General features: G+C 43.7%; 1 protein-coding gene across 1 annotated transcript; it reads left to right on the top strand.

Annotated features, from left to right (window-relative positions):
• The first annotated feature begins 10763 nt into the window (after window positions 1–10763).
• On the top strand, window positions 10764–15551 carry LOC4330055 (uncharacterized protein At2g24330). Its single transcript, XM_015771165.3, has 5 exons — window positions 10764–11187; window positions 12549–12693; window positions 14073–14182; window positions 14289–14703; window positions 14790–15551. The coding sequence occupies exons 1-5, from the start codon at window positions 10936–10938 to the stop codon at window positions 15035–15037; spliced, it is 1170 nt and encodes a 389-aa protein (XP_015626651.1). The 5' UTR covers window positions 10764–10935; the 3' UTR covers window positions 15038–15551.
• The last annotated feature ends 390 nt before the right edge of the window (window positions 15552–15941 follow it).

Below are 15941 nucleotides of genomic sequence, written 5' to 3' on the forward strand. Positions count from 1 at the left end.
TACTAACAATGGCAGGGATACGCAAGACCGTTGAAGATGACCTTGCTCGATATTGACATGAACTACTTTGTCGAGACATGAGGTGTGATCAACATGATGCTAATGAGGTACGTGATGATGTTCTAACTGAAATCAAATCTGCACTACCTTATTTTGAAGGAAATTATGATCCTCATGCGTACATTAATTGGAAGCTAGCGGTTGATAGAATTTAAAAAACATGGTTTATCTGAGAAACAAAAGATTATGTGTGCCTCTAGTGTTTTAATTAATCAAGCTTCTAATAATTGGAAACATCTTTGTAGACATAATAAAATACCACAATCTTGGAAAGACCTGAAACGATATTTGAGAGATGTTTATGTCCCAATGTATTATGCTGATATTCTATTCAACAAACTGCAATGTTTAAAACAAGATAACATAACTGTTACTTCATACTATCATGATATGCATGCTTGTTTATTACGTTGTGGTTTAGATGAGTGTGAAGAAGCTATAGAATAAAGAAATTCAAAAATTCAGGACATGCTTGCTTGTCAAAGTTATAACTGTTTTGCTGATTTGTTACAACTTGCTTGCAATGCGAAAAAACAAATTGAGGATGTGAATAAGCAACAAGTTGTGCATGTGCCTCCTGTAACTAATATTTTGCAGAAAGTGAACAACTACAGCAAGGAGGGGAGAAACATGACGGAGCCATCTTTCTCATCGCTTCAAATGAAGTCTAATGCACCTCCATCATCTGAAGAGAGCATCAAAGGTAAATTAAATGATGTTGAGATTAATAAAGGTGAATGTGCCGTTAATGAATGAAATTGTCCATTTTTCATGCTATCATAGAGCAACCATTAGTGAAGATTCCTTTGTCACAAGTTGATTTAATTGTTGTTCCTTGTGATAAAGAAGAGTGATGTGATAATGCTTCACTTATATCCATGCCACAACTAGTGAATGAACATGCTATTCCTACTGTTAATTCTTACTGCACTGATTTTAAGCATGTTGTTCACATTGCTAATGAAGTAGAGGAGCGTGAATTGCTATCTTCTTTAAATACTTTGGCTATTTTCAATTTGATGATTTTTGTGAGCTCGATAATTTGAAGGAGAAATTATTTTCTAAGTCTGATTTGCCATGTCCAACTAATGCTATTTTTCATATCTTTGGCGGCTATAATGATATAGGAATATATTTGGTGCATAGAGTTTATATCTGTTCGGATTTAGAACATCATGTAGATGTGGATAAAGCTTTCAAGCTAGAGATACATGTTATTGCTAATCATATTACTTCGAGTTTCTCTAGTTTTGATTGGATGAAACAGGTTGTTCTAAATGGACTACGCAAAAAGCACCATATGGAAAAACCGAGGACGGTTTTCCGTGAAGAAGGGGAGGATGATGTGACTATGCCTACCAGTGATACAACCATTACTTACATCATGGATCAACAAGAAGTCATCAAGGTCAAGTCCTCCAAGTGCTGGAATCTGATTCGGCCACCTGCTGCACTGCTGACTTTGATGGGCTGCCAAAGCTACATACGACCTCTGTTTTTGGCCCGTGAGTACTTGACGGAAAGCTCTCAGAGTCATCTTTCCAATGGAACCAGCCACATCTCCGAATTCCAGTTCGTTTGGCCGCAATCGTAGAAACAAGGTGTTACGTCACCTATATTGGGCCAATGGACTTATAACTTCGTTTGGGACCCCGGCCCATGTGGGGCCCATGTGGGGTGTGCCCCAACCAGGTGGAGCACGACCCTAGGGACCCCTAGGTCATCCTCCCACCTCCATAAATAGTTAGGTACCCCTTTAGGGTTTCTTGGGGTTTTGTTAGATTAAAGTTTAGCCATTAATACTTGCTTGCAGCGCACGTGTTGGCTAGACCGTCCGTCTGCTTGTTCTTCGGAACCCCAACTTATCATTTGTATTCATTCCTATTTACAATATCAGATTGCTTTTATCTTATTCTCGCTTGTTTCTTCAATTTGCTTGCATGAATAGGGTTGATCTGCACTGGCAAGATTAACAACCCACGGAGAGGTGTATCAATCGCTAATGCGCAACACAACGTCTCGTACGGTTATAGTCGGATTGTCAATGTTTCTCCCAAATCGTAGTTATCTGAACTCACCGAAAGAGGCCAACAACTGCCTTGAGTATTGAGAGGAACTCAGGGTTCATCATTTTGTTTGCATGATATATAAAATACTCTAGATAATAATATTGCTAGTAGGTGATGATGTGGTATACTTGCATGTGATTTAAAATAATCTAGATAATAATTGTTAGTAGTTGCTTGCATGTTAAACTTTAAAAGTTAGTGAGTGTCAACTTTATAGTATGATAGGATTAAATTTGCTCCCATATGTAACAATCACCTCTACTAAACTTGCTCTTGCATGCCTTTTTAACTTAGAGATAACATCTTTTGCTTGTTGACTTATGGCTTGTTAAAGATTATTGGTGTTGTTATCCAGTTATGAGCGAGGCGGTGACAAGTTGAGCTTTACATTTTTACAGGCGGACCGGACTAGTCAACATCCGCCTGCGAAAATTATCTTCGCAGGCGGACGGCCGCCCCGCCTGCGAAGACTCTTTTTGACCACTTGCGATAATGCTTTTTCTATAGTGGGATAACGAGTGCGACGTGCTCCCACATTCAGGAACCAGGGATTGCAAAAGTAAACTTTGGGGTGGTTCGATCCATTTCAAACCCAGTTGCTAGCTACCAAAGCTGCAACTTGAAATGCATCGCTAGTGATAATTGGGTTTGGTGGATAAAAAGCAAGTGATCGATGTGCTCTCAGCCTCCTATGATTCACCATATCCTCTCCATGACTCCATCTTATCGATTAGCATCTGAATTCGGAATAGTCGAGTAACTTAATTAACGCTCTGTAAATACATTACAGTACGGAGTAGTACATAGCTGTTCTCCGTGTACCGGCCGTGCGCAAAAAAGAAAAGTATCCTATGCAAGTACAGTTCTTCTTTACTACGGAAAAGTAATTTTATCCCTCGAGAGAATATCCTCTTGTTTCGTACATGTCATCTAAATCATTATAATTTTTTTTAAAAAAAATTAACAAGATAGATTAATATGAAATATATCACTTCACAAATATGTAAAGGCAAATTCAATTTCTACGAGTTGTAACGAAAATAACCGATATAATTGTAAATGTACGATAACTATTTTCAGGTTAATTTGTTCTTTTTGTTGCAACTTATATAAATCGAATTTGGCCTTACATGTTTATATAGTAATATGTTTCATATTAATATATTTTGTCAAAAAAAGTTATCACTATTTAGATGATATGCAAGTAAGCAAAGGAACATCCCCTCTAGGGATTAAAATCCACATCCCTTTACTGCACAGATGCGTTTCTGCACGATGGAGCAGTTCGCCTTGCAGAGTCGTTGCACGCAGACATGCACTGCAGCATATCCAGCACGCGGACATATCGATGCATCAACCCATTGTTCTTCATGTGGCCGGCCAGTGTGCTTTGTCTAGGATCGTGCAGAAATGTCTGCCTTTTTTGGTTGGACGTGCAGTTGCGCTGTGTGCCTCTTGACTCTGATCGGCAGGGCTGCACAATTGCACATGATATATTGACATATATGCATGCTGTGGACAACTTAATTGATCGATTAATCAATAGGCCTGAACGAACTAAGATTATTTTCTAGGTATGACAAGACACGTAGGGCATCTGCTCTTTCAGTACTTCCAAAATCAGTTTAAAACATGTGGTTCCACGACCGTGCCTGTAAAAATCACCTTTTACAGGAGGCTCTCTAAAAGATACGATAGTTGTTGAAAGGCTCCACTCTTTGATCTAGCCTCCTATTAATGGATCCAGTCTCTCCATGGTAGATCCGGCCTCCGCATTTTGGCATTTTGTTGATCGATCTCGAGGAATCCAACCTGGATTCAACAACCACTTGTTGATGGATCTAGTCTCCTTGTTGATAGATCCGGTCATTCTGTTCATGTTGTTTTTCTGAGACGGTCCTTTGCAATATTAATCCGTTTGTAAAAATCAGTTTTCACATAAGGATTTAAATTATCTATCCTCATATTTATTAGAAGCGGGTTTTCTCAAAGCCCCTCGTTTTAATTGTGTCTCTAGGACAGATATTATATGTACTAAGTTGAGCTCAGACTTCGAATATATTTTTTGAATTACCACGTACAGGTTTCTCGCAGCTTTTCCAACACCATGATTGTACGGAACTCATAAGGGGCCAACCAATTAACCACGCATCAGTTGCACGCAGCTGGGTCCATATACTGCTAACTCCTTTTCGTTTAGCCCACGTGCCCCGGAACATCTTTCGTGACAGGAAACATCTTTCGTCATTTGTCCGCTCTGCGAACAAAACATGGGCCTCAGCTTCGATCTTTTGCCTTTTGGCCACTGGTATAGTGTAGTGCAAGGTAGAGTGTACACGCTATAGTAGCGCTAGAGCATCGATCGATCTCATCTCTAGCTAGCTATAGCCATTATTAACACGATCGATGCATGATTTATATCTGGAATATAATCAACGCATATATGTAATATGTGTGCACGTGACACATATATGATAGGCCGCCCGGGGATGCGAGATCGTTCTCGGTCATGCGTGTGTGTTCCCTTGGCATTTCTTTGGGAGTTCATATAATTGAAAGCTACCTCCTTAGTTTCATATTATAAGACTTTTTAACATTGCTCACATTCATATAGATGTTAATAAATTTAGACACAAATTCATTAGTATCTATATAAATGTAAGTAATGATAAAAAGTTTTATAATATGAAACCGAGGGGTAGCTCCGTAGTGGCCGGAGCTGGCCTCAGTTCAAATCACCGGCCGGTTGGTCCGTTGGTCCATGATTCGGTTCCGATCTTTCTGTATGAACTGAAATTAATTCGTCCTGCGCCGGAAAGAATATGTAGTATATATCTTCCGATGAAACGATGATGAGATCGAACATATATAACACATGCAATGATGCAATGGGGTCGGAGTACTGGTCGTGCTTCTTATCCGTGAAGCACTCTGCATATGCTAGCTAGCTAGCTAGCTGCCTAGCTTCATCATCGGTGCCAAGGCATAAAGTCGATGTCGATCACCTCCTACGAGACGACGAAGAACAATTGCGTGAGACCCGCCCCCCCCCCCCCCCCCCACATTGGAGCCACTTGCACTGATCACACTACACTAAACGACGAGGTTACTTAACCACGTGGTGTTCCAGACGTAGTAGTAGTTTTAGGGACTGCTCGGTGAGTTTAAAATTTTAAGAAACAACTGGTTGGTAGCCAGCTTTTTAAGAATCTGGAAAAACTGGGTTTCCTATCTTCTGGCTTCTTGTTTTTATTCTGCATTCTACAACTACAACTTCTCAGAATCTAGACCAAAAGCTGGACTATTTAGGAGAGCTTCTAATTCTGGGAGAAGTTGCAGCAGCTAAAAGCTTTTCCAAATAGGCTCCTAGCTAGTTTGTGTGGCGAAGCCAATAACGAGCCGTTGAACCTGAACGATCATTAGTGTTTTCTAGCAAGCTAGGACTATTGGTGGAGTCTAATGACCGTCTTACTAACCCAGCAGCTACCTTTACATAGGAATAAGGTTGTGTTCATTGCTCTTGGTTCCCAGCCCCTCTCCCTCATATTCCGCATGCATGCTTTTCAAACTGTTAAACAGTATGTTTTTTTGTAAAAAGTTTATATAGGAAAGTTACTTAAAAAAATCATATTGATCCATTTTTTTTGAAAAAAATAGCGAATACTTAATTAATCACGCGCTAATGGACTACTCCGTTTTCCGTGTGGAGGGAATCAGTTCCCAAACGAGAGAAACAAACGCAGCCCAAGTCTATTTTGTCTCTCTCATCTCTTGCTTCTGATTAAATTATCTCTCTCAATTGTAAATTCAAGTATAATGTTTTCCTCATCTTTAAAAATCGGTGTAAATCAACTTCTTCGGTGGTTTGAGAAGTGGTTTATGCCGAAACGGTAGGTTGAGACTAGCTGAGTCGACAAATCTCTTAAGCAAAAAAAAAAACTAAATTTTTGTAGTGGGACCCATGTGTCATCCCCTCTATCTCCTCCCCTCTTCTCTCTCCCTCCTTTCGGCCATGGTGGCTGCGGAGGGAGCGTGCTCGGCATGAGGTCCCCTAGAATGTAGGAACTGGGAACGTAGAGGCATCCCACCTCCATTCCTATGTCGCATCCATCAGCCTTCAACCTCGCAATGTTCGTCGCGCTTCTGCTGTCATCGCCGACCGCTCCCCGTTCAACCTTATTATCATGCCCCACCACTCCGCGCTTCTCCTCCCTAACGACCACCTCCATCTTCGAGCTCTTCCATTGTCATCCCCAGCAAGCGTCTCCCAGCTCGTGCTGTCGGTGGCCTCTATGCCGTGGGGAGCTCCGCCTCCTCTAGCTCCTTCTCCCTAAGCGCTACCATCTCCTCGGACCACTGCCTTCACTGATCGTGCCACTGCTTCTCCACACCGAGAACAAACATCCTCCTTCGCTAGCACCAAGAACAAGAGAGAGTGAGCTCGCATGAGAGAGATACAAGAGAGGGGGAGGTGCAACAAGGAAGGAAGGAGGGCGGCACTACCACTAATTCACTCATCACCTAGATTGGCTCAAGGCAACGCGGCACGATCGGCTAAGTTGGACGTAAAGCTCGGCATTGATGCGACCTTGTTGAGCACCCCGTCTCCAAGGACATGGATAGAGCTAGAGCGCCACTGTCGCGGCCTCCCTAAGCTCCCACTGCAGCTGCCAAGGTCTATCGACGCTTCTATCCAACGAGCTCCACCTCGGCCTCTATCCTAGCGAGCTATGGTAGCCATGTTGCCATTGAGCATGGTGCGCCTGGAGAAGATAGGAAGAGGCGGAGGAGATGGCACATTGTCGCAATAAGACTCACCAAGGACGATGGTGGATGGGCGTGCGAGCTTGGATGGGTTTGTCGGCCGGCCACCCACACCCTGCCTGTCTTAGTTGGGGAAAATAAAAATAAATAAATAGAGGAGAGAAGAAGAGTAGGAGCTAACATGTGGATCCTATAGTTTTTCTATTTTTTCTATCACTTATATGTGGTTCCATGTTTTCACGTTAGTGAGTTTTGACCATAGTCAACCTACCATGTGAGCAGAAACTGCTTTTCAAACCACTAAATAAGTTGGTTTACATCGGTTTTTGAAGTTGAAGGATGTAATTTACCTGGTTTTAAGGCTGAGGGATGTGATTCGATCGAGAGCAAAAGTAGATGGAGCTAAAATAAACTTTTTCCTTGTTGCGTATGTAATGTGTACATGATCAATGTGCAGGCCTCCATCTTCAGACTAACTGAGTGACAGCTTCAGACTAACTGATCGATATGATCCGTCGAATCGAGGGGATGCTTTAGTGTGATATCGAGTTCGTTAGCGTTCTGCTCCCTGCGGGCGTCACACGTTCCGTCTTTGGGCTCCCAACCTGTAACGTGAGAACAACATCCAGACTGCATTTAAAATTAGGAATAAGTTCACTTTAGGTCCCTTGATTTGACGTCGAATCTAAAATTCATCCATAAATCGTAATACCAGATATAACACATCTTCAACTTTCAAAACCAGTACAAATAAGATCCCAAGACAGTTTCGATAGTGGTTTCGGATGACGTAGCGTCTACGTAGCATTGATGTGGCACTTAAAAGCGGAAAAATCATAGGGCCCACATGTAAGTGACAGTTTAGTTAAAAATAAAAAATTTACAAGTGGGACCCACATCTACTCCTCCTCCTCACCCAAACTCCCCGTCTCCTCCTCCTCCCCCTAATCCAGCGACCTGGCGGCGTCTCCTTGCTGTGGCGGCAATAGATCCCTAAACCTTTCCGCCGCCGCGCCGACTCGCCGAAGAGTGAGGAGCCCATCCCTCCGACGATGGTGGGGGCGAAGGAATCCGGTGCATCCCGCGAGATCTAGACGGTTGATGGCTACCGGCGGTATTGACCTCAACGCTCACGGCTCTACGGTCACCCGACATCTCGCGGTGGCTGGCAGAAGGGCGGCACCCCGTGGAGAGAGGGGCGGCCTGCGGCCCTTGCCCCTTCGATCGGCCGGCCTCGGAGAACGGGAGGAAGACGATACATGCTGGGTAGGAGGTGGCGACGGTGGTATGTAATGCGAGAAGGAGTCAGAAGAGGGGGACAGGACGTACCTGAGCTCTTCGTGGAGGCCGACGAGCCCAACACCAAGCCCCCCGGAGATGATGGCTTCGATGAGCCCAAGGACCCCCCCCCCCTCCCCCCGAGAAGATGGGCAGCGTCGTGCTCCGTGAGCTCCGCCTGAGCCCAAACGACGACAGCAACCGCCGGGAACCGCTCGCTCGTCACGCCGGTGCCAGCAATGGTGTCGATGATGTTGCTGCTGCTACGGGGCACATCGGGATGGCTCGACCCGACCTCCGACCAGACAGGCTCCTTCCGTGTTGGTGGTTTCCAGCTGAGTTCGCCTATGAAGCAATCCATGGAGAAGGATCTCCGGATTTCTCCTGCTTGGTGTCGGTCTTCGGGAATCTAAACGAGCTGCTTCCGTCGCACATCGTGCTAGAGGTGCTCAAGAGGAAGTATGGCCCTGAGGGCGGCATCTGGAGCATCCGCGTCATGCTCTACACCTTCCTCGCTAGCGTGCCGCCGTTCTGGGCCGAGTTGGAGAACACCATCTTCACCGCCATCCTTCACAGGCCGCCGCCGTCCGCTGGAGATGTAAAGAGGGTGGGGGGCTGAGAATGACATGTGGAGCCCACGTGGGCCCTACCATTTTTTATTAATTTGTATGAAATTGACGTGTGGGTCCCACGAGGTTTGTTATTTTTCCGGGTCAAATTGCCACGTAAATGCTATGTCATATGAATACCAAGTCAAATTAGCCACGTAGGCGCCACGTCAGCCAAAACTGCCGAGGGACCTCATCTGCATTGGTTTTGATAGTTAAGGAGCCGTTGTATCTGGTTTACTGGTTGAAGGATGAAAATCAGATTCATTGACAAGTTAAGGGGCCTCAGATGAACTTATTCCTTAAAATTATTGTCTGGGCTGGATCATTCATACTTGCGAAGTTGGGCTGTCCTAATGGCCTAGTTTTAGGCCAGTCCGGGCGTCCGGCCCATGTAATTTGGTTCGGGCCATGTTCGTTAACAGTGAAGACTTTCTTTTAGGGAGCAAACAATGTAATTGTGGGTTTGTCATGTTGAGCTGATTTTGATTCTCAAGGCGGAAAAGGAAAATCTACAGCGGATGCGTTTTGCAACAATATGCACTGTTGCTCCCATGGTACATACTCTGTGCCCTGAGATCCACGCCATGATGTGCCATGACGCCCCTGTGCTAAGCCAGAGTTAAAAGAGCCTGTTCACTTTAATACTATTTTCAACCTTACAAAATTTTGTAAAGTTGTAAAAAAAGTGGCTACATTTAATTTGCTGCCAATTTTTTAGTAACTATATAAGAAATCCTGCTAAAATTTTAGCAAGTTGTCAAAATTTTGGTAACTATGCTAAGGTTTTTTTTGGCATTAAAATAAACAGGCCCAAAACCTGTAAAATAAGGTTAATAGTACTATTACTTCGGAAGTTCGGAGTATGTGCTTCCCTCCCTCAAGGGAAAGAAAGGTATCGTTACGTTTTTTTGCGTGAAAGGAAAGCACCACAACACTTTCCACGTTGGAGCTCACCACCACGCACACGCACACGCACACGCGAGGCGAGAGCGCGATCGAAAACGAAACATGGCTACGTGCACACAGAATCGATCGATCGGCAACTCGGCACGGCATGTTCCGCTGCTGCTAAGCCCCTCTGCTCCACCAAAAGTCAAAGGCACGCACACCGTACACCGGTACACGTACGTGGGCCGCCGTAGCCGCGCTGGCCCTCCCCTCTTTTGTTTAATCCGCCGCGGCGCGTCATCGACGGACGGAAACATGGGCACGCATGCAGGATGAGCGCGACGCGCGAGTCTCAAGTCTTCCAGCCCAGCAACGGCACCGGCTTCAGCCTTCAGGCGATCCCTCGCGTACGTGTTGACCGACTCGCATTTCCCACCGAGACATTCGCCGCCTCCCGTGATTTTTTTTTAAATAATACGATTTTAATGAAAAATCATAAAAAAATAGATCAATTAGATGAAATCGCAAGTTTAGCACCCTGTCGAACAACCGTGGTTTGACAGGATACTTATCGAACAACCGCAGCTCGATAGGTGATAAAAAATTTTTTAGAAAAAGAGAATAATCACTGCAGCGGCACTGTAGTGCATTGTTATTGCGAACATATCGAACATTGGCAGTTTGATATGCCCCCGCCGATCACTGTAGCAGCACTGTTTATGTACTTTTTAATTTTTTTTTGAACCAATTGCCTATGTTTGTTCGACAGGGTGCTAAATTTACGATTTCGTGTAACCGACATATATTTTTACGATTTTCCATTAAAATCGTATTATTTCCTTAAAAAAAAAATCGCCTCCCGTTGCTGTAATGGAGCTTCGCTTTCAGCCGTGCAAGCCGGGCAGCAGTTGGGGAAGTTACTTCCGAGCAGTGTGGCGTCTGCAAATCTGGGCCGTGCGATGTGTTCCGAGGCAGATCGGAGCCGTCGGATCCCGGAATTAAGGAACCGGGCCCCGTCCTTTCCGGTGGTTGCACGCGTGCTCGTCCGTCCCCCGACTCTATTCATTTCGCCCACTTGGACGCCGCATCACCCATCCCGAAGGTTACATCGACCAAACCAAACCCCCCCTCCCTTCTCCTCGCGTCGACGCGTCCATCCTCCAGAAAGAGAGAGAGAGAGCTGCCCGAGGAGGAGGGGGGCAACCGTAGCGAGGCGTTGCTCGTGCGGATCCAGAGGGGGGGCGCAGATCCGGACGGGCCGGGGAATGGCGTCGTCACCGGAGGCGGCGGCGGTGGGGGAGGAGGAGAAGGGGAAGGGGAAGAAGGAGGAGGGGCGGCGGGGCGGCGGGGTGCTGGGGAGGATGTGGCGCGCGCTGTTCGGCGGGCGCGAGGACTACGAGAAGCGGCTGCAGTACCTGTCCAAGGAGGAGGCCGCCGTGCACGCGCGGATGCGCCGCCGGACGCAGTTCTCCCGCACCGCCGTCCGCAACCTCATCGTCCTCTCCGTCCTCGCCGAGGTCCGCATATCGAAATCCCCCCCTCTTCTATATTACTCTATTCGTTTCCCTAACGAAACCTTCCGCCGTTAGCATGATTCGGTTCGGATGATTGGTGGTGTGGCGCGGACTCTCTTTTGCGGGAGTATATTGTGATTGATTGTTGTGTGTGCCTATGCCTGGATTGGTGGCGATTCGTTGCGGAGGTTTTTGCGTTACCTGTGCCTGTTTCGCTGATCAAACTTTTGGAGTTTCTTTTGTAAGCATTTTCGTGGCTTGTTGCTGTGAGGAGCGATGCTTGAGACCGAGTCCGTGGGGATGAGGACAAGTGAAAACAGTGTCAATGTTTTGTGCTGAAGGGGCAAAAGGGCGACAGCTTTATTGAAACGAAGTAAACATAGCTTGGGATGTTCTCGCAAACAACAAGTATTGAAGATAAGCTATTCATGTTGTTGAGCATATCTTTTTTTTGTGTGTGTGAGACAGTTAACTGCTTTGGTGGTATATGGCAATTTCACCAAAGTAGACTGCAGGGGAGTCATCCCATGGTAGTGGGAAATGGAGGGTTTGCTCTGATTTTCCAGTGCTTAGATATATGAGTTGAGAATTCTCACTTCTCCCTCTCAGTAGATGTTGAAAGGTTGTCTACTTTTATTCAGTCAGATCATCATGTTCAGGAAGCTAGTTCTATTCATGAGTTCATTTTGTAACAATTAATTACTCATGAATGTATGCCACCTGTGATGGTCTTTTATGTTTATAGACGTGTTCCATGCACTTCTATAAAAGGTTATGTCCTGTGATACCTATTCAAAGTACAAGTATGTACATGCTTACGTATTTCGATGGACAATCAGAATCAGTTGTTTACAGGAGCATTACAAAATTGTTTGTCTCTCTCCTCTTGATGTAGTTGATGTTTGTAGGGTTGCTCAACTGATTTGTTTGTTATGAAACTGGCTGAAAATGGACGCAGTTGCTTTTTCTGTCAAGCTGCAGTGAGAATCTGCCTCCTCTGGTATCTTCATGGCATTGAGATTTGCCCCTTTTTCACTGTGTTCCTCTAACTATGTGAATAAGTCATGGCAAGTTTTTTAATGATTATATAAAGTATCAGCAATTACATGTTTATGCTGTGAAAAAGGAGGTCATGGAACATGAGTGATCCATTCTGGAAACGTGGACAATCCACTGCTAAAAATAAATACTATGCATGTCTCTTGTTTATTCCATTGCAGTGTTCATTTCCCCTTTTGGTTGATGTGCTATCTATGATGTGGTTTACATTTTTTTTAATCTTGCAGCAATAAAGTTTTTTCTTTTTGCATCCATATGCCCAAAGGGCAATATCTACTTGTTTGATATCTTGGTCCTGTTCTCAGGTGGTGGCTATTGTCTATGCCATTATGACAACAAGAAATGAGCATATAACATGGGAAATGAGGGCAATCCGAGTGCTGCCGATGTTTGTCTTGCCTGCTGTATCTTCTGTGATATATTCAACAGTTGTAAAATTCACAAGGATGCGTAAGTAACTCAATGCTGTTTTGGAACGTACCATTACTGTTCATATTGACTAATATGCATATTCAAACTATTTCCGTGAGATTTTACTGTTTTTACTCTTTAGTGAGTCCTGCATCTCTGCTTAAGTTATATATAGAATAGACAATATCACTTTAGTAAACTTCTATATAAGCTCTGTGTTGGTTTACATTCTGACAATCAAGTGAATTAGCTGTATGTTCTTGTTAGAGAGAATATCACCCTGGTCCCCAGATGCTGGGGTCAATTTCATTGTCTAGTACTACCTCTGTTTCAGGTTACACGACTGTCTAGCATTGCCCACATTTATATAGATGTTAATGAATCTAGACACACATATATGTCTAGATTCATTAACATATATATGAATGTGGGCAATGCTAGAAAGTCTTATAATATGAAACGGAGGAAGTACATGACTTATTTTGAAGCATATAAGCTCCCAACCTGCATTTTTTTTTTCAATTCAGATAGGTACTCGGTCTCTCATAAAGCTATGCCTATTATTGATAATGTATGTAATGCACCGACATACATAGATTTCTGCTGATCTTCTTTATGCAGAGCATCTAGTTAGGCCATTGTAATACCAGTCTCCACACTTTGCTTCTGTGCAACATTATCAGAGCTGTTAGGTTCCTTCTGTTTTCACTTGCCTATGCTAAAACTTACATGTCTGCAATATAGAACCATGATTGTGTCTGGACTACTAGATTGGTGCACTTATAATATGAAGCTTACTTTTCGGTGCTGCTTTATTTGAGCTTTTTCCCCCCTCTCTTTTGATCTACAGTCTTCAGTTTATTGTAGATTGTAGTTAAAATCTGAATTGATTTTCTTTGGGGTTTTTGCTTAGTGCAAGTAAGTTTGAGAAAGGAGGCTGTCCCCTGGTTCCCATTCTTTTTCCAAATTGGCAATAGGAGTTGTGCCATACAACCAGCTTCATGAGCATTTTATCTGAAGACAGTCTTAAGAGGAGAAGATGGAAATGATAATATTTATTGTGTTTTCTTATCAAGCTAACCGAAGTCTTGAATCTCTTCTTTATCTTTTGTTTTTGTTGTTGAATGGGCATATAATTTAGCAAGCTATTTGCAATATTCCTATCACTTGACATAGCTACTACAACTTAGTGTCAAACTAATATCAATGTTTGCATGTCTATTTGACACATGAAGGATTAGAGATTTGCACACCTCTTCCCAGTTCTCAATTATTACTCTTTACAATTTACAAGCAGATGCTACCCTTTTACTGGGAAAGATATTTACTATTTTATATGTCAATTTACATGATATAGCATTTAATCTGTATGATGTGTTAGTATACTCTATTCACTTCCTATTTGTATCTGTTCACAGTTGAGCGGAAAGACCAGAAGACACTTGAAAAGCTGAGAGCTGAGAGGAAGGCCAAGATTGATGAGCTAAAAGAGAGAACTAATTATTACCTCACCCAACAGCTTATTCAGGTGAGTGGCCATTACTCGATCTATAGAAGTTCAGAACTTGGAATAAAATTTTATCATGTTATATGCCCAATTAATAGTAAATTCACCAAGACCTGCAAATGTGCAGAAATATGACCTAGATCCAGCTGCAAAGGCTGCGGCAGCATCGGTATTGGCATCTAAGCTCGGAGAGGAAACTGGCTTAAAAGTACATGTTGGTGAAGAACCAAAACTGGATTCAGCAGTTGCTAGGAGCAATGATGTGGAGATATCACCATCAGAAGGGCTGAGAAACAGGAAGCAATCCAATGCAAGAGGTAGCCGAACTGGAGGCACCACTGCTGCTCAAAATCCAGCTCAGGGAGCTGAATCCAGTCTGACAAGTAGCTCTGGCCTGGAACAGCCTCCAATGGTGGTAGAACATTTTCAAGGCTCAGGGGCAAGTGATGGTGGATGGATAGCAAAAATCGCTGCTTTACTTGTTGGGGAGGATCCGTCGCAGTCGTACGCTTTGATATGTGGAAACTGTCATATGCATAATGGTGTGTACGACAAACAGAACTATTTGATCTCTTTTGCCTGTTGTGTTAAAAAAGACTGATGCATTACTTGATATATCAACGTGCAGGCTTGGCCAGGAAAGAAGATTACCCGCACATTACCTACTACTGCCCCCATTGTCATGCGCTGAACACATCAAAGCAATCTTTGGGGCAACATTCTGGCTCCAATTCAGGACGGTCGACACCAGTTGCTCCTGCTGATGGAATATCTGCTAGCAGTTCAGTAGTAGAGAGTGAAGTGAGTAACATGACTACAATTCAGGAGCTGAAAAATGAAGAAAATACCGAGAAGCAAGAAGTGCAAGCAAGTTGATCGGTCATAAACTTATACTGCTGGTCTGTGTGAAAATTAGCACATCTATTTGGTGTATATTGCCGTATTCAACTGGTTTGAACCACAGATGTTGCACTGCTGTAAATTGGTAATAGTGCCTGATATGATCCACCTACAGAGGCCGAGTACAAAATTTTGAGTCACCATCTTTACATCCTTGGATGTATGAATTTTGTTGTCAATAGGGTGGGGGACAAACGACTACCTGATGTCTGACAATGTGAGATTTAAAAGCTAGCGGATGGAGCCAAGCAGTTCAGTTGGGCATGAAGCATGGTGTTGGTCTAAAACTTAGACACAATCAATCCCCCATATCTGTTTACCCGTGCTTTATTTGCAGTTGCACCTTCGGAGATGAGGAATTTTGAGTTCTGTTAGTTTCTGAACCTTGACGATTACCATTTCCCTGAGATGTCTGTAACTTGCAGCATTTCGTCTGCAACTATTGGTTTCTTTTGAGTAGTGAAAAGTGACAACCACACCATTTTTCTTCTGAGGTTTGTAACCGTATATTCATCTCGCTCGTCTTGTTGTGGGGTTTTTTGTTCTTCTAAGTTTTCGACATTCGTTTCACAGTAATCCAATCTAACACACGACTACATTACTAGTGTAGTTTCCTCAGTCTCACACTATGACTGCTTGCTCGGTACTTACTTCCAGGCACACCGCACATACGATACGATACGATACACATCTATTCGAAGAAAACAAAAGCACATCATTTGCATTGTAGTCCATTTATTTTCTAAAATATAATAACCTAGACTATTAAATCTAGATAGCTAATTTGGTCCCAGTTGCTATATTTTAAAACGAATGTCGTATTAGATGTTATATTCTGGAACAGATGTACTCCCTCCGTCCAAAAAGAATCAACCTCCCC

Source organism: Oryza sativa, chromosome 2, assembly GCF_034140825.1.
Source record: "Oryza sativa Japonica Group chromosome 2, ASM3414082v1".
Taxonomy (NCBI): Eukaryota; Viridiplantae; Streptophyta; class Magnoliopsida; order Poales; family Poaceae; genus Oryza; species Oryza sativa.